At 45.7% G+C, this 23,995-nt stretch overlaps 2 protein-coding genes across 7 annotated transcripts in view; one reads left to right on the top strand and one right to left on the bottom strand.

Annotated features, from left to right (window-relative positions):
* igf1ra (insulin-like growth factor 1a receptor) overlaps positions 1-20,338 on the top strand; it is a 76,190-nt gene extending 55,852 nt beyond the window's left edge. The window contains exons 6-22 of one of the 5 annotated variants that reach the window (XR_014123996.1): positions 1,057-1,265; positions 1,534-1,660; positions 2,072-2,307; positions 3,251-3,418; positions 4,074-4,281; positions 7,610-7,887; positions 8,044-8,186; positions 8,297-8,462; positions 8,647-8,749; positions 8,830-8,900; positions 9,143-9,372; positions 9,753-9,860; positions 10,281-10,560; positions 10,731-10,860; positions 12,394-12,528; positions 14,660-16,415; positions 19,683-20,338. Coding sequence is in view for 4 of the 5 variants with exons in the window: in XM_081715201.1 (XP_081571327.1) it covers positions 1,057-1,265; positions 1,534-1,660; positions 2,072-2,307; positions 3,251-3,418; positions 4,074-4,281; positions 7,610-7,887; positions 8,044-8,186; positions 8,297-8,462; positions 8,647-8,749; positions 8,830-8,900; positions 9,143-9,372; positions 9,753-9,860; positions 10,281-10,560; positions 10,731-10,860; positions 12,394-12,528; positions 14,660-15,161 (3,094 nt within the window). In the remaining variant the exon portion in view is untranslated. Of the gene's footprint in view, positions 1-1,056; positions 1,266-1,533; positions 1,661-2,071; positions 2,308-3,250; positions 3,419-4,073; positions 4,282-7,609; positions 7,888-8,043; positions 8,187-8,296; positions 8,463-8,646; positions 8,750-8,829; positions 8,901-9,142; positions 9,373-9,752; positions 9,861-10,280; positions 10,561-10,730; positions 10,861-12,393; positions 12,529-14,659; positions 17,685-19,682 lie in introns of those variants that run through there. The other 4 variants (XM_081715201.1, XM_081715202.1, XM_035525025.2 and 1 more) reach the window with 4 other exon arrangements.
* Positions 20,339-20,577: 239 nt separating this feature from the next.
* Positions 20,578-23,748, bottom strand: pgpep1l (pyroglutamyl-peptidase I like). Of its 2 annotated transcripts, none has more exons than XM_081715203.1 (5): positions 23,529-23,748; positions 23,310-23,362; positions 22,947-23,063; positions 21,683-21,909; positions 20,578-21,269 (listed from the first exon to the last, which is right to left on the bottom strand). In XM_081715203.1, exons 1-5 carry the CDS (start codon positions 23,563-23,565, stop codon positions 21,155-21,157), a joined length of 549 nt encoding a protein of 182 aa, XP_081571329.1. In that variant the 5' UTR covers positions 23,566-23,748; the 3' UTR covers positions 20,578-21,154. The 2 variants fall into 2 exon arrangements, with proteins under 2 accessions (XP_081571329.1, XP_026859817.2); XM_027004016.3 differs by having other exon boundaries at positions 20,578-21,353; positions 23,529-23,664.
* Between the last annotated feature and the right edge of the window lie 247 nt (positions 23,749-23,995).

Below are 23,995 nucleotides of genomic sequence, written 5' to 3' on the forward strand. Positions count from 1 at the left end.
ATGCACCACATCCATACCTTCCCTCTCTGTGTGCCTACGGCATAGAGGTACCTGCAAGTCATGTGATCCAGAGGGTTTCCTTCTTGCCAGTAATAGCGCCTTGCTTGGATAGGGCATTTTGGCCAGTGGGTGGTCCATATATTTACTTTTTTTTTTTTTTTTTACATTTGCTACCTACACACACACACACACAGTTGGCGTTCACACGGGACCAGGCCTTGCCTTTATGTCTGGCATTTTAACACTTGCCAGTGTGTAGCCAGTCCTTTCTCCTGCTCACATTAGAAAAAAAGTTACACTTTCAAAAAAGATTTAAGTCTATGCAGGTTTCCATAGGAACATATGAAATTGACAGAATGCTTATCATGCTGGAATACACCACTGAGAATCTCAGCTAAACCAGCACAGTTGATGCACTTTATACACAAACACACCCTCCGTAATGCAGTTTGAAGAGTTTACTTATAGTTTTAAAGGGAGATACTCTGTACATTACAAAAAAGATGAACTGAAACATTTGGAAGCAGACTTTGGCCTTCTGCATAGTGTCAGCTCCATCTGATGTCATATGTTTGGGGAGTTTTGGTTGAGGTGTTTGAAGGGTCGTGGGAATCGTGGCAGCCCCCCTCTCACCCAGCCCTGCCCTCCTCTCAGGTTTCCTGCTGTAGAGGGCCCATGAGCTTCAGCTGCATTCTCCACGTTCCTTAGCTGGTCTCCTGTATTGTTAATGCTCAAACTGCAGAACCCTTCCAGACTTTTTCTGCTCTCAGCTCTGTGTGTCTGTGGTCCGGTGGGTGGTTGCGGGTGTGTATGTGTGAGAGAGAGAGAGGCAGGAAAGGGGAACGTGGTGAAACAGATACACACACACACACACACACACACACACACGCCACAGCGTGAGCATGCTTCTCTTATGCCAAAGCTGAATTGTTGCAATGCCCTCAGTCTCACGTGTTTCTGCCCCCACGGGCTTGGTTGGTGGTTCAGAGGCAAAGTGCAGGAAGCTGCTCTGTCATGCATCTAATCCCCTGCGTTTATTGACCCTGTCTCCCCCAGCATGTACGCCTTCTCAGCCCTGGACAACCAGCACCTGCAGTACCTGTGGGACTGGTCGAAGCACAACCTGACCATCAGGAACGGGAAGCTGTTCTTCCGCTCCAACCCCAAGCTCTGCGTGTCCGAGATCCGCAAGATGTGGGAGAACACAGGTGTCAGAGAGAGGATGGAGGGCGATGACATCCGCAACAATGGCGAGAGGGCCAGCTGTGAGTAGAAGTCCTGCTTTGTCCCAGCAGTTTTCTTTTCGCTTCTTACCGGCTGCCAGTTTTCTAATGTAGTTGTGTATGTAGTTCTATTGTAGTCTATGTTTTTTAATATGGAAACCTCAGGCATTGAAAGATGTGTTCTGACTTTACAGTCTAATGTAACTCTGTATGCGAGTTCCATTGTGTTTACTGAAACACTGTCACGACAAAGAAATATATCTACCAGTGAGCATGGCCAAGATCACCATCTGAATACCTTTTGCATAAGGTGAGAGTCACATCCTGAAGTTCAAGTCCAACCACACACAGAGCAATCGGATAAAGCTCACCTGGGAACGCTACCGACCACCTGACTACCGAGACCTCATCAGTTTCATAGTCTACTACAAGGAAGCGTAAGTCTTTCTGTTGCCTGTGCTCATATGGGTAGCTGGGCTGAGAGTTTTATGAAACAAATGAAAATGAAACTGACCATAAAATTGCAGAGAAAAGTCTGAGAACTAAAGAAAGCCAACGTAACAGTATTATTAATGACTGACAAATGGTCACACAGATAGGCTCGAGCATAACATAACAACCCCCTAGGTGGTGTGGTGAATGAGGCACAGCACACGCCACCTGAGGAGGGCGTGGCTATATAACAAAACATGTGCAACAAAAGACAAAACATAAACAAAAGCCACATGCCGCATGCTGTAAAAACAAGTAAGGCTAGTAAGATGTACCGAGATTTATTTCATGGCATCAGAAATGGTAAAAAGGTCCCTTAGCTCACACCCCCCTGGTGGTTTGTATTGGTGTCACAGGCCATTCCAGAACATCACAGAGTTCGACGGGCAGGACGGTTGCGGGTCCAGCAGCTGGACCATGGTGGATGTGGACCTCCCTCAGGACAAGTCCCTGGATCCAGGCGTGCTGCTCTACCCACTGAAGCCCTGGACGCAGTACGCCATCTTTGTGAAAGCCATCACCCTGATGGTGGAGGACAAACATATCCTGGGAGCCAAGAGTAAAGTCGTCTACATCCGCACCAAAGCTTCAGGTAGACTTAAACCTGGCACACCTGGCAAACAAAGTCTAAGTGGTAGTAGTAGGGATGGGGTCACATTTCTTATGTTAGTCCCTAAATCATTTCTTTATTTATCTTTCTGTCTGTCTATACATGAACCTATGCACTTAGAATATTAGTAGGGTTCTCGCCATAGGCCAAAATATCCTAAAAATATATAAATATATATATATTTATATATATTGGTCATGGTAAATGATTTGCATTGATTATTTTGTGCCAAATGAAGAAATATGATAAACAATTTGAAAAATGGCTGATATGGCACTTTATATGGGCTTTATATGGGCTTATATGGGCTTATATGGCACTTTTAAGTCTATGGGCATTCCATATATGTCCATCTCTCTCTCTCTCTCTCTCTCTCTCTCTCTCTCTCTCTCTCTCTCTCTCTCTCTCTGTCCATCTGTCTCTCTTGTTTCTTGTTTAAAAACGCATCCAGTAACATTTCTTAAAAACATTTGAACATCTGTTAAATGCATTCATACAGGGCAAGTCACTGGATAAGACAGTAGTGATTTATGTCTATGGCTTTGGGACATAAATATGGTCTGTTAACTACAACATTAAATATAGTAATTATACATAAACATAATCTTCTGTCATGTAGACCAACTAAAATTCTGTCCGCTTAGTTGTACATAATGCATGGTTGGTTACAAAAGAAAAACTGAAAATGCCTTAATCGTCAGAATACAGTCTGATCTACTTTTTACAGTAGATGAAAATACACAAGTGAAATACAGAATTATATTAATGAAATTACAAATAGGCCACCCATTAGAACCCACTGGAACTGCAGGAAATCCTGAGTCTCTTTCTTCTTTGCAGTGCACTTTCCTCAACACCTTTCCATCCAGCTCCATCTCAGGCGTGGGCGAGAAGGGAAAGCTGACCCTATGTGCTCATTCCACAGAGCCCTCGATGCCCCGGGATGCCCGCGCGTATGCCAACTCCTCCTCCTCTCTGGTGGTGAAGTGGTCTCCACCCATCTCCCCGAACGGGAACTCCACCTTCTACCTGCTGCGCTGGCAGCAGCAGGCTGAGGACCGTGAGCTCTACCAGCATAACTACTGCTCCAAAGGTGAGACCATGGCCCCCCTCCCTACATTTCATTACTTCTTCTCTCTCTATGCAAAGCTGTTCGATTTGCCGTTGTGTATGAACCCTGCTTGAGTAAACAACTTGCCTTGCCTTTCACTTGGCCTTGTTTCAGTGTCCTCTTTTACTCCGTCGCTTTCTTGTTCTCCTCATATTTTTCTCTCTCTCTCTGCTTTAACCAAATGGATCACCATTCCCCCCAGCTGATTTCTATATCTCCTCCTGTGCCAGGCATTCCATGTTTACAACTTTATTAAATTGCAGTTCTTTTTTTTTCATGACAGCACATCTTCAGTTTTATACTCTCTCCATGGTGGCTGGACATCTTTGTGCTTTCAACACATTCCTAATCACGAAGGGCTGTCATGGGCTGACTCCTGCAGGCAGCTCAACCTCTGTTTGAGCACTCCCAGTAAACCCAGTAAACCCAGTCCATTGAGCCCAGTCAGCCCAGTCAGCTCAGAGTTTAGGATCACTGAACACCTGCTTCAGGTGTACTGGGAGCAAGACTACAGCAAGAGAAATGTTGAGTGCCTGGTGGGTTCTGGGTACTGAATCGTTTAGTGTGTAATTTCCCATAAGTATGTTTGTGCTCCTGCTAGCAACAACGTACACTGTGTACCTCTGCCCGAGCACAGAGCTGAAGATCCCGATCCGAATCTCGGCCTCGTCACCAGTGGACGGGGAGGAGGACACCAAGCCCACCAAGTCCGACGTGGGTGGTGCTGAGAAGGGCCCATGCTGTCCATGCCCCAAGACCAAGGAGGACCTGAAGGCAGAGGCTGAGGAGCGCGCGCTCAGCAAGGTGTTCGAGAACTTCCTGCACAACGCCGTCTTCACACCCAGGTACGGCGAAGGCCTTGGGCCACCCCACATCAGATGTCGTCCGCAAACTGATCTCGGTGCAGGTAAACTCCTGAAATGAGATGTATGGACCCAGGACCTCCATTGAGAGGTTTTGCTGCTGCCCAGTGAGAGTGACAGTTTGTGTGAAGGGGGCTGTGGTTTAGAAGATCCTGACAGAAAGGGAGATGGAGGCAGTGAGGTGTGGGAGGGGCTCCGGGCAGCAGCCCACCACACTGCTGGCCTTCCGCTGGCTGGCACTGGGGCACATCTGCAGGTCATTATCCCTTTACCTTACCTGTACCAGACGTTTTCTTTCCAGAGTCAGTGGGAGAGCCTCACTCACTCTCTCTCTCTCTCTCTCACACACACACACACACACACACACACACACACACACAGTTAAGTTGGTACATCTGTTGTCGAAGTAAAGATAACTTTGCATACACGTGCATGTGGATTTGAGTTCTGCCTGAGTGCACTGATGCCCCGAAATTATGTTGCCAGACATCTTCTCCCACTTAAAGCATTTCCCAAACCTTTGTAAGTGGAGCTGTGTTTTTTTAACAAGGTAGTTGTTTGGGGGTCGTCCAGGGACAGCCATACACAAATGAACCCATTCCTTCAAATCTGGAATCAATGCAAAACAGGCCTTTCACAAGTCTGCCTGCCGGCAGAATAAATGCATCTCAGGCCTCTTGTTTCATCTCTTTGGCATGCGGCAACTTTTCTCTTTCTCCTGATCCTTATCGTCTACCATATAGCCATAACCCTAACATTACAACATTATTTATCTACTGACCCATGCTTCTGGCCCATCCTGTTCCATTGATTAGCAATGTCTGCTTTTGAGACACTCAAAAGCAGTGTTGAGTTTGTTGGTGCATGTGTGTGAGCGTATGCATGTATGTGGGTATGCATGCCCGTGTGTTGTGTGGACTATGCTGGGGACTCTGTTCCCACCAAGTGAACCTCGTATATTAGTATTCAGCACACCAGGAAAAGGCGGAGTCTGGAAAAGGATGTTAAGGATGTGAAATAAGGTTGCATGGCGGTGGAGAAAGGGAGGATGAATGTCGAGGAAATGTTCCCCCTCCTCTTTCTTTGCCTTACACACTCGCTTTTGTTCTGCATGTGTTTAGTTTGGAGTGAGCAGCTGTCAGGAAATGCACAGTACAATCCTGAGGAATTTTAATGAATTTCGAAGGAAGATCCCTTCCAAGCCAGACAGTGTACGTGGAGAGGGAGGGAGGGAAGGAGAGTGGAGGGGGCAGAGAGGGAGAAAGAGAGGGGTGTGTGTATGCTTTCTGCCCTTCTTAATGGCTGTTGATTGGTTGGGTGGGCTGGGTTTAGCTGGTCACCCTTCGTTGTTCCTGCACCTCGAATACAAAGTGTTTTGACCTCGCCGCGGCGAGGGGGGAAGGGAGGTGGTGCGTTAAAGCGAGGCTCCCTACAAACCCCTGTGGCCATCCCAGCCTGTCCACGCCGCTGCCACCTCAGCTCAGGGCGCTGAGCTCACTGGCGAAGTCACACGTCTGAGGTTTTTGCCCTCGGGGCAAGGCGTGTGGAAATGTGTCTTGCTCTCACGCTCCCAGCAGACTTTGTTTTCAGGCATCTGATTAATTGGCTCAATCTGAGTGTGTGTGTGTGTGTGCGTGCGTGTGTGTGCGTGTGTGTGTATGTATGGTGGCAGGAGACAGAGATCAAGCTTATAGAGAGCAGCGATTGGGCCATGGGAGATGGGGCGGGAACAGGAGGTGTCTCCAGGGTTGCACACCATTTTTTGACATCATTCAGGGTTCAGCCCCTGCCGTCCGTATAAGCCACACAGGCAAGGCGACACACAGTGACTTGGAAAAATGTACCGCATCATCTTAGAGCAGCGCACACACTCCTGAAGCTGTCTGCCCTTATGGCTCTCTGTCTTTCCTCCAGTGAACCGCTGTGAATCCTTTTGTATTCACAGTGCTCCAGACCTGCTATTACATGAGAAAGCATCTCGAAAAACCTCACCATTCTTTTGAGCCGCAGACCAAACACAGGAGAACTGTCCTGCCTTGTCTCTCCTTTAACTCTCCATCCTCTATACATGACTTTCTTCCATGTGCACACCTTCTGTCTGTAACCAGCTCGTACTCGTGTGTCTTGCAATCTCCCCATGACCCCGCATGACTAGTCACCCCCGCTCCATCTTCTTGCCTTGCCACCAGTTCGTCCAATCCCGTCGCAGGGTCTGACTATTGAACCTTTGCAGAGAGCCCAAGCATGTGTGCAAATCGCTACACGGCACACGCTACACGTTACACGCGGCGCTGTGTTCCAACCACGTCTGTGGAGTGACAGCGGCTCCGTCAGCATCTGGTAACCTGCAGCTGTCGCTGTTGCGTTTATGCCCTCGGGCTGCCAGGTGCCGCCTGTTGACCTGTAACCGGCACTTCAAGCTTCCTCCTCCTCCTCCTCCTCACCAGAAGCCATGCATACACACACCTCACGGTGAAGAGAAAGTGTAGAGGTGGTCATTTCATAAGGCTTCATTGTGATGTTTGATTTTTTTAAAACACCTTTCCATGTCACTGTAGCAGGCATGAAAAAAACAAGCTTTGTTTAATGTGTTTTATGGCGTAATGGGTTTTCTGCCACAGTTCTTACAGGCTGTAGGGTAGGTATAGACCAAAATTGCTTTTTTTTTTTTTTTTATTACGTGATGCCCATTGAAAGTTTAAAGTTCACAACCTGCATTATTAGTCATATGGTCTAAAAATGAAAAAATGATGCTAATTATAATGAACTCTTTTTTTTTGCTAATTGTTATGAACTAATTTGCAGCTGACAGTGGATATATTGTCTATAGCAGGGGGGTGTAAATTAATTCCATCATAGCAGAGGCTTAAAAATTGGGGTTGGGTTGAGAATGTTAACAGCTTCAGGATGTCAGCTGTTTTGGCATCAGAGCATTACACAGTGTCACTAGGCAACAGCCCAGCCAGTCTCACTGGAGCCATAGGCTTAAGTAATACCATCATATGTTCAGTGAATAATAGGTTTTAGCAATCTCATGGAATGTGGATGCCATAGGTCACGGTATGAGAAGCAGTGTGTTAGGAGCAGAGGCCCCACAGGGGCTCCTGATTTGGCCTTGTGGGATTAAGTGTTGGAAGTAAACAGCTTGTGTGCTTTGGAAGGTCTTGGGAGGGGTGCTACAATACACTGGCTAAATATTCTACTGTCCTCTTTCTCTCTCTCCCACATGACACTTCTTTTCTTTCAGATATTCCCTGGTTAGACCTCTTCTCTTCTCTTATTCACTCTCACTCTATTATCTGTCCATCAGGCCTCCAGATAGACGTCGGCGGGACCTTTTTGCCGTGGCTAACAGTACATTAGCACACAGCCCAGGTCGGAACATCACCGGGCCAGAGGGGAACCTGACCAACCCGGAGCTCCTGGAGTGGGTTTACCCATTCTCAGAGGCCACAGTCCAGTCGGAGTTCATTGAGATCTTCAACCTGCAGCCGTTCACCGTCTACCGCATCGACATCCACGCCTGCAACCACGAGGTCCAGCGCTGCAGCGCTGCCGCCTTTGTCTTCTCCAGAACCAAACCCGCAGGTGAGCCACACGCCACAGCCCACATTGCCCCGGCCAAACAGCCCTGCATTGGGCAGAAATGCGTCACGCACTGAGATGGGCCTGCAGTTTTCATGGCTGATGGTCATCACTTTATGGCAGTGAGCTTCCACTGAGCAATACCATGTCCCCGTTCAGAAAAAGCAGACGACATCCCCGGCCCTGTGACCCAGGAGAAGGGCGAGTGGGCGGATGGCATGGTGGTGCTGCAATGGTCGGAGCCGCATCACCCCAGCGGCCTCGTTCTCATGTACGAGATCAAGTTCCGCCTGGGCACGGAGGTGAGCACATGCACATCACACCCACATGCCTCCCAAAGTACTGGCTGATGGACAGGCTAAACGCACGTGTGTGTGTGTGTGTGTGTGTGTGTGTGTGTGTGTGTATTCAGCCTGAGAAGCATGAGTGTGTATCACGCCAGCAGTACCAGGAGCTGAGAGGGGCACGCCTGACCAACCTGGGCTTTGGCAACTACTCAGCTCGTATCAGGGCCACATCGCTGGCGGGAAACGGCTCCTGGACTGAACCCGTGTCCTTCTACGTTCCACCGCCTCACCGTAAGGAACCCCTACACACAGCGCTGTGTGGCTCCTGTTACCGAGTCCAAGGTTTAAGGAATACGAGGACCATCACTGCAGACTGGCGGTTCTTTCTGCAGTGAAACAAGTTGTGGAGGATTTATTCACAGCATCTCACACTGTGCAGCTTTGGTTATGCAGGTGTTTCTTTGACCTCCAACAGAAGCCTACGAGAACATCCTCTACCTGGCCGTCGTCATCCCCATCATAGCTCTGATACTGCTCGCCTGCCTCGTCACTGGTGCGGTCTTCTTCAAAAGAAAGAGGTGAGGCAGAGCAAGTTTTTTTCAAATCTGACATTGGCATTGATGCGTTGCTGACATTCAGTCCAATCCTGCTTCACTAGAAACAGCGACAGACTGGGCAATGGGGTCCTCTATGCCTCAGTGAACCCTGAGTACTTCAGTGCAGCAGAGAGTGAGTACTGCCCAACTCAGCCCACTCAGCCTGTCCTCTCAATGATTCCCCATAGAGAACGTTCTGTGATTGGATAATAGAGCCAGACCATAGTGAATATTCTTAGTCGCTAATTACAGAGTCCACAGTCACATCCGCTTTAGTATCGGAATGGTGCAGAACAACCGTATAGCGGTTAATGTTTTCAGCGTATCACGGGTGTTGTAATTCACCTCTGCCCTGTTGTGCCCGTGTGCACCCAGTGTATGTGCAGGATGAGTGGGAGGTGGCCCGGGAGAAGATCACGCTGTGCCGAGAGCTGGGCCAGGGCTCCTTTGGCATGGTGTACGAGGGCATCGGCAAGGACATCGTCAAGGACGAACCCGAGACGCGGGTGGCCATCAAGACGGTGAACGAGTCGGCCACCATGCGAGAGCGCATCGAGTTCCTCAATGAAGCGTCCGTCATGAAGGAGTTCAACTGTCATCACGTGGTACGTAGCAGGACAGAGTGTCTCACCTGGCTCTGTGTGACAAACATGACTGCCTCTCCTGCAGTAAGGGATAAGTAGCTGAGAGATTTCAAGAGTTCCAAAAAAAAAAACAAATTTATTTAGTCAAATGGAAGACATAATAGGCTACTACCACTCTTTAAACTGCTGTTCAACAAGCATCATGTGAGTAATTCAGAGACAGACTTCTTTACCTTAAATCCTCAATGAACTCAAAACTCTAAGCATGTCCACCACATTTTAACAGAGGCAGGAGATGTACTGTAAAATGACCTTTAGAAGCAGAATATACTGGGCTTTTCCGTTAAAATAAGCATTTTACATGGTGTGTTCACCCTGTTACGTTCCCTGCTGGGCGTCAGGTTCGGCTGCTGGGCGTGGTTTCACAAGGCCAGCCCACCCTGGTGATCATGGAACTGATGACACGAGGAGACCTGAAGAGCCACCTACGCTCTCTCCGCTCTAAACAGGTGCTAGCACCTACAAATCCAGTCACTGACTTAATTTACCCTAATGCTGCTACATCCCTGTTTCTTTCATCACTTGACAGAAGTTGCTTTTACTGTTCTCCCGTTTCATTGGTGATTTGCGAAGTCTGTGTGTTGCCAGACAAGCTTTTTCCCCCTGAATATCTTTCACTATCATATTTCAATATACCATACTGCACTACCGTATTGTATATACTGAAACAGTGCTCAGTGCCTAAGACTGTTTGCAACAAAATTAGCCTCAACGTATCAGTGCCACCACCCCATAAATTGTAAATCAATCTCTCTCTATTTCTCTGTCTCTTTCTCTCTTTCTCAATCCCCCTCTCTCTTTCTTTCCATCTCTCACACTTTTATTGCAAAAGCTTTATTGTGTTTTCTCGGGCCACTCTTGTGTTTCAGCTCAGCAACAAAGGCACCCTGGGAGAGGCAGTAACAGAGCGGTTTAGGGAGGTGGGGGGTCTGGGATCAGTAAATGTTTTAACATCATCCCAGCATTCCTTTCCCCTGGCCCTGCAGCAGGGCTCGTGTAGCCAGGCGCTCCCACCCCTCAAAAAGATGATCCAGATGGCTGGCGAGATCTCCGACGGCATGGCGTACCTCAACGCTAACAAGTTCGTCCACCGGGACCTTGCCGCCAGGAACTGCATGGTGGCTGAGGACTTCACCGTCAAAATCGGAGGTAATTAATGCTGAGACATGCTCTGAGAAGCCCTGAATATGAATGACACATTCAGTAGTGTTTGAAGGCAGTTGGGAAGGATCCTGAAAATCTTTGGTGGAGAGGAAGTGTAAAGAGGTGCTGCGCTGTGCCGTCCCATCACTGCCTCGTCCGTTCTGCTCTCTTTTCAGACTTTGGCATGACACGTGACATCTACGAGACAGATTACTACCGTAAGGGAGGCAAGGGTCTCCTGCCAGTGCGCTGGATGTCCCCTGAGTCCCTGAAAGATGGCGTGTTCACTACCAACTCCGATGTCTGGTATGTGCAGTGTGACCTGAGTGGCTCTCAAACTTGCTCACGTACAGCCACACACCCTCCAAAGTGCTTCTGCTGCCACACAGGAGAGAGGGAGTCTGTGCATGAGTATGTGTATGTATGTGTGTGTGTGTGTGTGTGTGCATGTGTGTGTGTGTGTGTGTGTGTGTGTGCGTGCGCATGCTTTTACTATTCTCCACAGTGCCAGCTGAGACAGGAATCAAATGCAACAGCCAGCCCAAATGATACATCCCTCTTCACATAACTAACTACTTTTCAACAGACTCTCCAGTCCTGTAGAAGCTTCTATCTGCTTTTGAAAGCCTCACTGGCTCTTGGGAGGGGATAACGCTTTGTCTTTTTTTTCTTCCCTCTTAAATTCTGTGCTGAAAACTGCTACATCACTCGCACGTCTTGCACCAAACCCAGCCAGACAGAACTTGGTCCCTGCCTCCCTCCCTCTCCCCCAAGTCTCAGTGTCTCTCTGTTTGGTCTCACAAGCCAGAGCTGCCGCTGTTGCCACAGTAACATAGCCGAAAGGAGCAAAGCTGACGTGGACGGGCTTCTCCCCTCCACGCATGTTCCCAGCAGCAGGTGTCCCAGTGGCTTGGGACCACTACCTGCGCCTGACCTCCTACAGATGGTCGCTGATGGCAGGCACAAGGCTGCCCCCAGCAGACCAGCACCCTGGACACTCTATAGGCCCTCTGGATGAAGGGAGTCTGCACGGGCTCTCGACCAGAGCGCCCATAAACCTCTCCATTAGGTGTCTTCATTTGTTCCATTCTGTTAAAAAAAAAAGGAAAAAAAACAGCCCTTTCCTTTCTTTGTTGTGGCTTTGGACTTTCAGCATACTGCTGCTGGAGCCAATTAGATACGAGTCACCGTTGTAACATGCCCCACTTCAAGAGCCACGTCTCAGATCCCAGGCCAGCACAGAAAATGTGTCCTTGGAGAGTTTCTGAAGTGTGACTGGCAACAGTGTGTGCTTTGTCTGCCTCTTATTTGTTTTGGTTTGTTTTTTCTCTGTTGTGTGCGTTTTGGACATTGAAAACGGCGTCAAAATAAAAATGGTGGCCGTGAAGATCACTGGCTGTCATGGCCACATTCGTATCCAGCTTGCATATGGTAATGTGTTGTTTTTTGGTTTTGGAGAGCCTAAAAAGTGTCGAGAGAGCCACCCACCTACCATGTGGAGTCATGGAGCACCGCTGACTTCTTGCATGGCAGGCTATAATAGCATTTAGATGCTGGCGTCTAGTAACAGTTGGTCCTGCCGGGTGAAGGCTAGGCTGCAGCACAGCTATGAGTGGCCCGGGTGAGGACCTGCTGGAGGGTGTGGATGGAGGCAGGGGAGCCTGGGTTGGTGGGGTGAGGAGGATGCTGGGATAGTGTGCATCCAGCTGTGAGGAGTGTATCCAGTTGTGTTTCACTTTCTCTCGTGATCTCTTTCTTTCTCTCTCCCCATTGTCTCTCCACTCTCTCCTTCTCTCCCTCTCTTTCTCTCTCTCTTTCTTTCCCCCTCTCCCACTGTAGGTCGTTTGGGGTGGTACTGTGGGAAATAGCCACGCTTGCAGAGCAGCCATACCAGGGCATGTCCAACGAGCAGGTGCTACGCTTCGTCATGGAGGGTGGACTCCTGGACAAGCCAGACAACTGCCCAGACATGCTGTGAGTCCTGTCTCTGACCCCTCCCATTCAATGAGCCCCTCACCGAGAAACGTGTGGCTGGCCAGCAGTGAATGAAGTCAATAAGTCACTTAGCATCATCTCATCAATCTTAATTAGTCCAGAGTGTTTTGTTCATCAATTGCAACGTTAGCATTATAGGAGGAAAGGCCCCAAAGCCTACCATGGACCAGTGGCCAGCCGACTCTGCCTCTGCTCAGAGTGGAGGTTAACCCTTCTGCCCCCAGCCATGCTCTTCGTCTATTTACGGACACAGCCCAGTGCAGATATGATAACAGCGGTGCCTGTGTGGCCATGCGGAGCCAAGCGAAGCCCTGACTGGTGACATTTAAGTCACGGGTTAAAAGGAGCTGGGTGAGCTCACGCACACTGCCCCGGCGGAAAACTGAAGCCCATAGAAGGAATGCCACCATGCGTCGGGGGGGATGCCAGCCATTCCCTCGGCCAGATCGGTGTCTTGCCTGCCTGCTCCAGATGGACTCAACAAACAGACAATTAGCGGAACATCTTCCTCTGTGTGTGTGTGTGTGTGTTTCTGTTTGTGTGTGTGTGCGCACGTGCGCGTGCGTGCTGTTGATGTGTGCGTCATGGCGTATATACTTTCTCCTTTTCTGGGCTGATGTCAGTAAACAGGCATGTGGTCTTTCCCTTTCTCTCCACCTCTCTCCTCCTCTCTCCCTCTCCCCCCTTCCTCTCTCTCCCTCATCTGTCTCTCTCTCTCTCTCTCTCTCTCTCTCTCTCTCTCTTCCCCTCTCCCTCTGCCCCCATAGGACTGACCTCACTTTACAGTGCAGGACCGTTGTTGTTGTTCAGACACAAACCTTTGGTTACCATGACAGCTCCTCTGGGGCGTCACAGTAACGGGAGCGGGTGTGTTGAAAGGGCTGAACATATGCTCAGCTCCACCATAAAGAGCTGCACTACCAAATAAGGACAAATGAATATGGAATGTCAAATCCCAAACCTTCTACCTTCTCCGGTATTTTTGTACTGAATTTCCTTTTCCCTTGCATCACTGAACCCTCCACTTAGATGCCAGGCCAAAGTATTTTAAAAAAAGCGTAGCCTCCTGCCCTAAAAACAGGACTGTCATCAACGATCTTCAGCTGCTTTTTACTGCACTTGCCCAAAGCCTAGTTTAAAAAAAAAGACCTGAGATCAGTTCTCATCATTTGTGTGTGGTTATAAAGAAAAGAGACAGTGATGGTGCACTGATCAGGGTCTCCTCGCTCTGCCAACTGGCAATGAGCAATTGCTGACAGGCATTCATTACCCATCAGGTTATTATTATTATTATTATTGTTATTGTTTCTTTTGATCAGCCAAACAGCCAAGGCAGGTTTCTGGCCAGACCCCTTCCTGCTCCAGCTACTACAATGTTTTTCTCTCTCTCTCTTTAAGGGAGGCCACAAGCCCAGTTTAGACCAGCAGCATAATCAACTTTTCCAAGGGTTCTAAATGCGGGTACCCAAAAAGAAGCCGCCTCCCCCGTTATGGTGCCGGGACTTGCCGTGAGGCACGTGCGTACCCTGGAATGCCTGAGCGATGCTGGAGGGGCCTTCCGCTCCAGGCGGGGAGAGCTGGGCCCCAGGCCTTGGGGGAGGCTAGCCTCACCAGGGGCATTCTTAGCTTTTTTTGTGTAAGATGTGGTGAGCTTTGTTGTACCACGGCCAGCTGTAATGACACTGGTTCTTCTGATGTTGTTTTGAAGAGGTTTTTTTTTCTCCTCCGCCATGACAGCTTGTTGGATTGATCATCTGGAATCAGCTGTCTTGTATTTCATTTTCATTGGGGAGGGGAAGTATAAGTGTATAAGTGCCATTTTAGCACCTGTAGTTTGTGTGTGTGTGTGTGGGGGGGGGGGGGGGGTGCGGGGGTGCGTGTGCCTGCAGAATGCTCTTTGCTTAGTGGCATTTCCAGGTGGTTTCTGGCCTGGCTCTAGTGAACACTGCCACCTGTTGATCAGGTGGTGTTATATCATTATTTTAAGTTTGTTCAACATACTACATCTGTGAAAGTACACCCCTGTTCATTTGGGGGAGGGGTGTGTGTGTGTGTATGCACGTGTGTGTGTGTGTGTGTGTGTGTGTGTGTGTGTGTGTGTCCTCCACAGGTTCGAGCTGATGCGTATGTGCTGGCAGTACAACCCTAAGATGCGGCCCTCGTTCCTGGAGATCATCAGCAGTATAAAGGAGGAGCTGGAGTCATCCTTCCAGGAGGTCAGCTTCTTCTATAGTGAGGAGAACAAACCCCCTGACACAGAGGAGCTCGACATGGAGGTGGAGAACATGGAGAACGTTCCACTGGATGCTGCATCCATGCTGGCTCCAGCCTCCTCTCAGGGGGGTGCGGGGGCCTCCACAACCGTAACACCGACACAGCCGACGGGTTCGGGAGCTGCGCTGCCCTCGGCCCCTGCTCCCACCGCTTCCCCACCTTCTGCTGGCGCCTCACCAGGGGGTGTGGCCCTGGCCAAATGCTCGGGGCATGCGACGGCTAACGGGCCCACGCTGCTGCTGGGGGCGGCATTTGGTGAGACGCAGCCGTACGCGCACATGAACGGTGGGCGAAAGAACGAGCGACCCCTCCCATTGCCACAGTCATCGGCCTGCTGATCTGCCCCCACCGCCTCACGCAGGGTATCCCACAAACCCTTCCACTCTTTTTGAAGAAGTGGTCACATATACACCTTTTCTTACCTGAAGATTTAAACCCGTGGGCTGATGATGTCAGTAACCAGATAGACGGGATCCCACTGTAAATCAGTGGGTGGCTTATTTTTAATGATAACTATTAATTCATCTTTATTTTATCACAGTGGAGGATTTGGGGAAATAAGAGTTTGTGAGATGGAAAAAGGCTGCCTCTCTGGCAATATTTAAGATGACTCATCTAAGCATCGCACCGGGGAGCCTCAGAGCCAAACTCAGAATCATGTTTTGTTGCTTTTTATCCGATTCTTAATGTACTTCAAACTGGTATAGAGTATTCTCTACCAGAGAATCATTATAGAGACATTTTCATATTAGCCCAACATCTGAGCACTTTTTTTAAAGGATATGTGTGTGTGTGTGTGTGTGTGTGTGTGTGTGTGTGTGTGTGTGTGTGTGTGTGTGTGTGTGGGTGGGTGTGTGTGTGTGGGTGTGTGTGTGTGTGTGGGTGCAGTTGTGTGTTTTTGTATAGAACACGCACACCCTTCTCTAACGCTCTGCGCACCTCTTCCTCAGAGCTCTTTTGCTTCTCAGCACATTTATCTTCCATGGCGGAGAACCTCCACTAGGATGGTTCGTTCTTTTTCGGTCCTCTGCCTGTCGGAGCTGTTGCCCAGTTGGTCACGTTGCCCATGTTCCACCCAGTGGTTTCAGTCCATTTCAGGTGCGCCTGCTGACGTGATGGATGGGCCTTTTTGAAACTGCCAGATCTTTTTGCCAAATTGTTGCTTCTTTTTTTCATGCTAATCATCCCCATGATAGTGCCCGTTCCTTGCCCCCCAACACTTCTTTCATTTGAAACAAGAAATGATCGCCGTCGAGGAACTAAGCTCTTACACTGGCCTCATGTTTGTTTATATCCTTATTACCTTTTGTAATTCTCAGTCAGCTTGGTAAAGGAGTTGGCCTTCGCTCCCCTTTGCTATGTACTTTCTGACTGTGACACAGCCACTCGCTGATTCCTGAGAGATGGACAGCTTTGACGGAGCCATTGCAGGCAAAGCAAGTGGGATGCCAACTGCTGAGACAAATACACAGCAGAAGGGACAGGCTCAAAGTGGAAGAAGACAGACTGGGGAAGGGGGTAGCTGATTTCAACATTTGTTTGCAAAGACAAACCTTGGGCTGCAAAGACCAGTGAGGCATTGTACACAGCAGGTATTGTTATTAGTCTCTATACAACTCAGACTATTCTATTAGGGTCTTACAGTTGTATGTTAGACCACCAGATCATCTACACACATCATTGGTTTGTGTCACTTTTGATAACTTTTTTATGGTTCTGATGTTCACTTATTTGTCTGTACAGAAAGAAGCTGCTATTTTATTCTTTATTTCTTTTATGGATGTTATCTAAATATATATAAAGAAATCCTTCAGGTTTAATATTTTATGATCTCCACTACAGTCCATTTTCTTATGCTTTATACTCTTATAGCAAAAAAGGAACAAAAACAAAAAACAACAACAACATAAAAAGAAAAATCTATTTAAAAAGTGATTGTAGAGATTATCCATCTTGCCACATACAGTCCATTAATTGGCTTTTGTTTTTTTAGTCGTTTTTATTTCGTCAAATTATTATTATTATTATTATCAATCATGAGCGTTGTTGTTGTTATTGTGTTTGTGTAGGTTTTTAAAAATGCCATAGCTCTGTATGTGACTAGTTTTGACACCCTTGTAATGGGTAATATAACTCCCTTGTCAGTTGTCTAGCACTGCACCCACTCTCGCCCCCTGGGTGCAACTAAATCTCAGGTCACAGTTAAGGTTTTTCTCTCTCCAGGTGTTCTTGTCCTAGCTTCAGCTCCTAACATTTCACTCTGTCCTTTGGTGTAACCATGCCTTCTCACTCCTCTGCTTCCCCATGCAACTTTTCACAGTAGTGCATCTGCTTCCCCAGTGCCTCGTTCTCAAGGCAGGACTCATGAAATGTTTTCCTTTTTTGATTGAGGTTTGGTATTATAGCCCATATGCATAACTTCTTAGCAACTGACAGGGCTGATTGAGTTGTCTTAATTTGCCTTACAAACCACATCCACACAGCCACTTGCCAGCTCTCTCCAACAACACGCTACCATAGGTTCCCTTCTCCAACATCTCACCATTGTCAGGCAACACCGACAAAGGGGGCTTCACTGGTCAAATCTGATTTGCAAACCAAATACAGTAGGGTGGGTTAACGTTAGGTCATGGGGCCATGTCATTTCAAAGAGGTTGGTTGTGGTATTAGAAATTTCATGAGGTTGTTTTTTTTTCTTTTTTCACTTTGTACTTTGAGAAGTGTCACCAATGAATTATTTGTCCCTTCTTAGAAGGTTATTTATTTCATTCTATTTTATTTTTGTGCTATCAGTTTCAATCACTGTATAAATGGCCCAATGATTCAGTATAAAGTATATGATTTTTTTTATATATATTTTCCATGGTGTGATGACTGGGGACTTTTTTCATTTCCTTCAAGCATTTATCTACCTCACTCTTTATGTGTGTGTGTGTGTGTGTTTGTGTGTGTGTGTGTGTGTGTGTGTGTGTGTGTGTAAAGATAAAAGTACATCTCACTATCTTTTCATGTCTGTAGGTGACAACCTCAGTCTCTTAATTAAAAATCTATCAATAACACAAACTACACACTCCAAGAGGGCTGGAGAGAAGGGGGCAGGGCAGCTTTAATTGTGTCAGCATGGTCCATGTTTATAACATCCCATTCTGCCTAATCCACAACATAGGTGGGATCTCATGGTCATTCGGGTTTTTTTAAAGACATTCACCATAGGAGGTTTTCCAGAAAAAAGATTTGGAGGGAAAAAAAAGTGTTGGTGTCATCAAAACCCTTGATGTTTTTTGAGGTTTTTTTGCACATTGCAGAAAATGCTTCTAGATCCCGTAGTGATGAAGCACTCTAGTGAGTACGTTGCTCTACCTGGTGAAAACCCCCATTACCTGTGGTAGAGCAGAAGACCATGTGAGTGCCTATGTGAAGTATAAACATGAGAGAGCAGCCGGTGTTTGAGACCAAGCCCAAGTGCCTTGGCCATCTTCTCTCCACTCTGTAACATGCAAGGATTTCCACAACCAGGAATCCTCAAATCATGCCGCTAGCTTTGAGGATTTAGCCTACATGATTGCATTCAAATACTTTTACTGAATTTCCAAAGCATGGGCACAGAAGTAAAATGAAGAGATAAAAGTTTGGTTATAGACTAAGCTGAAGCCAACAAAACCACTATTTGGCATTGATTTGCTTTTCATATGGGCCCTATCATTCTTGAACATGACGAAGTTTGACAGTTAACACAGTTTACAGGTTTTTAGCTCACCTAATTATTCAGGCCTCAGAGGATCTCTAAGGGTGGAAGGCTGACCCATGTAAGGCTAAAATTGCAGTTGTGCATTTAATCATCATGATGCATGCCTGTGACAAATGGTATGTGATCTAGAATTTCCCAGAAGATGCAAAAGCCTTTATTTTTTGCAGAAGCTGTTATGCAGAGCAGCTTACAATTTCAGTCATGTTACAGAGGTAGTGTTAGTAGTCTTGCCCAAGGACTCTTATTGGTGTAATGCCTGGACAGGGGCTTGAACCCTTGTACCACACAGGAGAGGCACTATTGTTACCCACTATACCAAGCACCAACAATACTTTTAAGATCTTGTGCTCATCTCACAGAAGAGACGTGACCCTGTCCAAGCCTCAGTGCTGATACTGAGCATGTGCAATGGCGTGTCCCACTTGCAGTCACCCAAGCATATCCCTCTCTCTACAGAAGTCGTACTGATGGGTGCTTCAGTTTATGTTTCTCCAAAAAAACCCAAAAATGCTTTGGCCTTTCCAGACTTTAGACTGGATGCATTGTAGCAGTAATCAGACCTGCCCGACTTTCATCTCCTAAAGAAGTACCATTGCGTTAACACTTTGGTGCCATTACCTTGTCATTCCTTGATGTCACCAATCGCACTTAACATGCATTGACCAGCCAAAGATTTGAATGGTCTGGGCCCAGTTGCTTAAAAAACACATCAGACACTATAATGATCTTAGCCTGTAATGGTCATATTGTATTATTACCCCCATGAGTGTTCTTAAGATGTACATTAAATGCTTTTCTATTAGGACATAATCTCTGCCTTTTAGGTAGTATCATTTTCACCACTCTAATAGTTCAGTGTGATCTTAACAATGCAGTATGTGCTTTTGGCAAACTGGGTCCTGATATTAAGTGTTTGGCATTCTGAAAACTATGTTTCTACACACTGTATTGCCTTTAAAATATCATTCTGTTTCTTTTCCTTGGAACCACACATGAAGGGCCTAATATCATTAAGATAGTCCTACACTCTATTCTATTTCTGAGAGAAAAGCTCTCGCTCTTTTCTCTACTGCTGCTCACAATATGCTGCTTCCCACTCTTATGTTTTTAGGCCTCTCCATTACAGCTGGCTTCCTGAAGCCTTGGACAGGTGGCAGACCTCAGCAGAATCATTAAATGCAAAAAGATTTGAGATTCATTGCAGGTAACTGAGTGAATGTCTTTGAAGCACAAAGGCGAGTTAGTGGCCCATATGCTTAACAACCCTGCAAGTTCTGTTTCATGGCACTTAACAAAAAGGAGTTTTTAAACCCCTGATCGGTAGTAACCTTCTGGAATAGAAATTTCAGGGCTGCAAATGGGGCCAGTGATGGGGAGACCTGGTTGGGAGATCAAGTTGCTGGAAAAAATAAAATAAAAAATTGCATTTTTTGCATGGCACAGGACTGAATCCAAATCACCATTCTTTACAAGGCCTCGTGCTTGTGTTGCATATGTATATGGATGGGAGTGTATCACATATAGATGTAGTGGTGTAGATTTTGATGTCTTTATGATGAAAAAATAGAAATCATTGCTATTTATTTGTTTGTTTTTTTCCTGTAATGAAATGGAAAGGGGTTGGCTTGTTGCAAAGTGAATGTCAGTTTTCATTAAATGCTGCCAAGGTTATTTAGTTAAATGTAGGTTACAGATCTGCTCCAGAAATACAAATACATACAGACACAAACAGGACAACGATGTCCAGTAGATTACGGGTAGTCATGACAGAGGGTTAACATGACTAGAATTTTAAAGAGATACGTTTACAGTAGAAATGGCGCTTGTTGCATTGTCAGTTCTTTGCAAACCTGAAGGTAGATTGACTGAGAGTTTCTCTCTCTCTTTCTCTCTATCTCTCTCTCTCAAGTATAATATTAATAATTTTAATGTATTTCTTCAGAATGCAAAACCTCAGGTTTAGAGAAGATGCATGGATGCATTCTAATTGCAATAATGAGCTTGAGGTTTTATAAAAATAATTTTCCAGGCACTGTTAATTTGCTTGGCATTCCGGGGGGAAAAAAAAAAAAAAAAAGGAAAAAAAAAAAACACCCCAAAAATAAAAAAAATAAATAAATATAAAGGGGCCTCATTCTACTGTACTGAGACATTTTTGATTGATGCTTTTAATTTTTCTTTTCGCAAAGAAATGTATCTGTGTGTTACTGAACAGATTGGTAGAGACTGATATGGTGAACCAGTTTGGCTGGTACTTTCATCTTCTCGTAAATGATGTTTCTGAGGACACCTCGTGTTTTATTTTCTCCTCACCTCTAGTTGAGATGGTATACTTTTTACATACCATTGGCTAAATGTGTATCTGAAGAATTTTCATGTATTTTCTCTTTTTTTTCTTAAAATTTGAATTAAAAAAAAGTGAATGAGACAGAAGGCCAATGTTGATCTTTTCTTATTATGTCTTTGTTAATACACTTAGATGTTTGTAACTGGACAACATCAGCATGCTTTACTGCTCTTGAAGAAGCACTATTCTGTAGCTTGCTTTTAGTCTTCCAGTACATTCTTCTGCTCAAACTGTTGTCAGCCTGCACTGCATGTGGACTTGGTGGGTGAACTGCTGTGTTTGTCCAACTGCTGTAGCAGAGCCAGGATGATGGCCTGGAGCTGTGGCACCAGCCTGTCTGGGTGTGCCAGGCTGCCTGAGACAGGCACATGAATTAGTGCTGCCCTCCTTTGTCCGTAGTACAGAGAGCAGTAGTACACAAAATCGCACAAGTACCTGTGAGCAGAGGACATGTTACACACTCTGGCTTTTGAGGTAAAACCCAACGGTGAACTAATGCAAATATCTAAATTGCCATACAACATAAATGGTTAGTCAGAGATAATAATACTGATTCATGGCAATACTGGTAATTACATCAGTACTGATGCAAAACAATATTAGCAGTATCGGTTTGATTTCACCAAATTCAGAATGTGTTATGCAATGCACATTCTCAATTCTGGCAAATGCTTTTTAAGTAAAAAAAAAGCTTAACATTAATAATAAATAACAGCAGTATATTTAGTAACTTAACAATAAAAGTGTGGCAAGCAAATACAAACCTTCCAGCATCCCTAGAGTAGATGATATATATTCCCTGTCCTTTCAAGTGCTTGGCAAGGGACCTCATGCTTATAATAGAGTCTAACTGCTCAGCTCCTCCTTCAATGCAAAAGTTACCAGCAGGACAGAAACCACACACATCTCTGTCTTTGTAGTCATGGTTCTTTGCTGTCTGTTCTAGAATGATGCATTTGGTTCCTGGTGCTATTCCCAAATGGACAGCAACCTGTTAATCAGACAGAAATTATGTGGTGAGGAGTGGAAACTTGGATATTATCATCGTTTTAAACCAATAAAAAAGCTTCATAGCTTCAAAACCTTGATGACTGCAAATAGAACAACTTGTTCTAAAGGGTGCATCAATTAAATGGCATATCTTGGATGTTATTTATAGGGTTCAAACAAATTATATTGTACCGTATCATTTCCAAGTACCAGATTTGTTTGGACCATTTTTCTACAATTGCTAAAGGTTTTCTTAATTTTGTCATAATCACTAGGGATACAAAAGCAATATTTTAACTGGATGACCTATGTGGGGACAGAGCTGGTACTTTTATATTACACTGGGAACAAGCCTTTGCCACAGACCCTTAAAGTATGTGGCTTATCAAATCTCTATTGGCCACTAAAAGTCTTGTATTTACTGGCATTCCTCTGATAATAAGCAAATAATAAGTGCTAAACATTATATTCAGCTTACTCAAATAAAAAAAAATCATGTTTCATCTACTTATTATTATAAAGCATCAGAATATGTAGCTTTGCAGTTCTAAAATGGCCATATTTGGGCACAATTAAAAGCAATAAATCATTTTCCCAATGATTCTTCTTCATGTTAGGAAACAGCTATTTTACTGACACTTATTGACCTGGATGTTTCAGAGATTCTGTACTAAATCTATTTTACGCATGCCTCCCTCTCCCTTTGGGGTTTTTACTCTATGGAGCATAAACTGGTTCATTTAAAGACTATAAAGCAATCTCATGTGAGCTGCACTTTCAGAGAATAAAATGTAAAAATATTAATTACTTTAATAAATATTGTTTCCTATTTTTTAGCTTCAAAAATGACTTATTGCTCCTTTATGGGACTAACCTGAATGGACAAGATTGCCTCTTTGAGTATCTCATGCAGCACTGCAGCACATTTCCTAACAGAATTAATAAGTAAAGAAAGACTCTGGGGTAAATAGCAGCATGCTTTGGCTCAAGACCTGCCAAGGTTGTTGAAACTGTCTTAATTTTTTATGTTTTTCTTACCTTTGGTTTCATATTCTGCCATATTTCAGCAAGGATTTGTTGAGCTTTTGCGTAACTTACAGGAATTTCAGCCGTCTGGGCCTCTATACCCTCACCAAGTCCTGTTATTTTCCAGCCCTGTGGAATATGCCAAATTTAACCTCTTTTTTCAGCCTTATTGAGACATGAAATCTGATATTTGGATATTTAAATGTAAGAATTGCAAACAATTATCTGAATCACTCAAGTAAATTACTTTTCTACCTGAATGCCACACTAACACACAGAAAGCAATGTTTAGCCTTACAGAATTTTAAATTCAGTTTTAAGTTAATATAATCACCGAAATCATTTTCGTTGTGTGAACATCAAAAAACGTCATACCTTGGCTGCTTCCCAACTTGGATTTACCAAGCACTGCCGGAAAGGACCAAATTCTGAACAAATATCATTAAAAAAAAATGACTGGCAGAAAGTGTGGCCAAAGCAAACGTATGAAAAACTGCTCAGTCAAGATTCTTCTAACTAGATCTGAATAAGGTAGCATGTGCTTCACCAGACGTAACCTTGTTTAAAGCCTAAGTGCAAGAAATTTCCACGGACCTGTTACCAAAACCAGGTCTTGTTTAGAATCGCCCATCCTCCTCGAAATGTTAAAAATAACAACACATCTTTACTCTTGTTTGTTTGAGACGCATAACGATTTCAGCAATTCTCTCAAACTGCATCGCAACTGTCTCAAGACATAGAATAACAGGCTTCAAAGAAAGTTAGGTTCTGGTCTGCTTTTGGAATCTAAACGGACCGCATCAACTTCATAACTTGAGTCTTCAGTGGGCGCTGCCTGCTGCGCAACCGAAGTCAGGACGAGTGAGCCGAGTATGCGTTCTGCATTGCCCGTTTCCCTCCACTTGGGAGAGCCACTCCATCACAGTGCTGAGGAAACGTTTTCTTTTCACATCTGCTTCTGAGGGGGACGTATGAGCGCTTAGACTAATTAATGTGCGCCACCCGACTGCGTCCGACAAGCTTTTCCCAACCTCGCCGCAGCGCAGCTTTATCTCAAGACG

Source organism: Electrophorus electricus, chromosome 6, assembly GCF_041902795.1.
Source record: "Electrophorus electricus isolate QZ-2024a chromosome 6, ASM4190279v1, whole genome shotgun sequence".
Classification (NCBI taxonomy): domain Eukaryota; kingdom Metazoa; phylum Chordata; class Actinopteri; order Gymnotiformes; family Gymnotidae; genus Electrophorus; species Electrophorus electricus.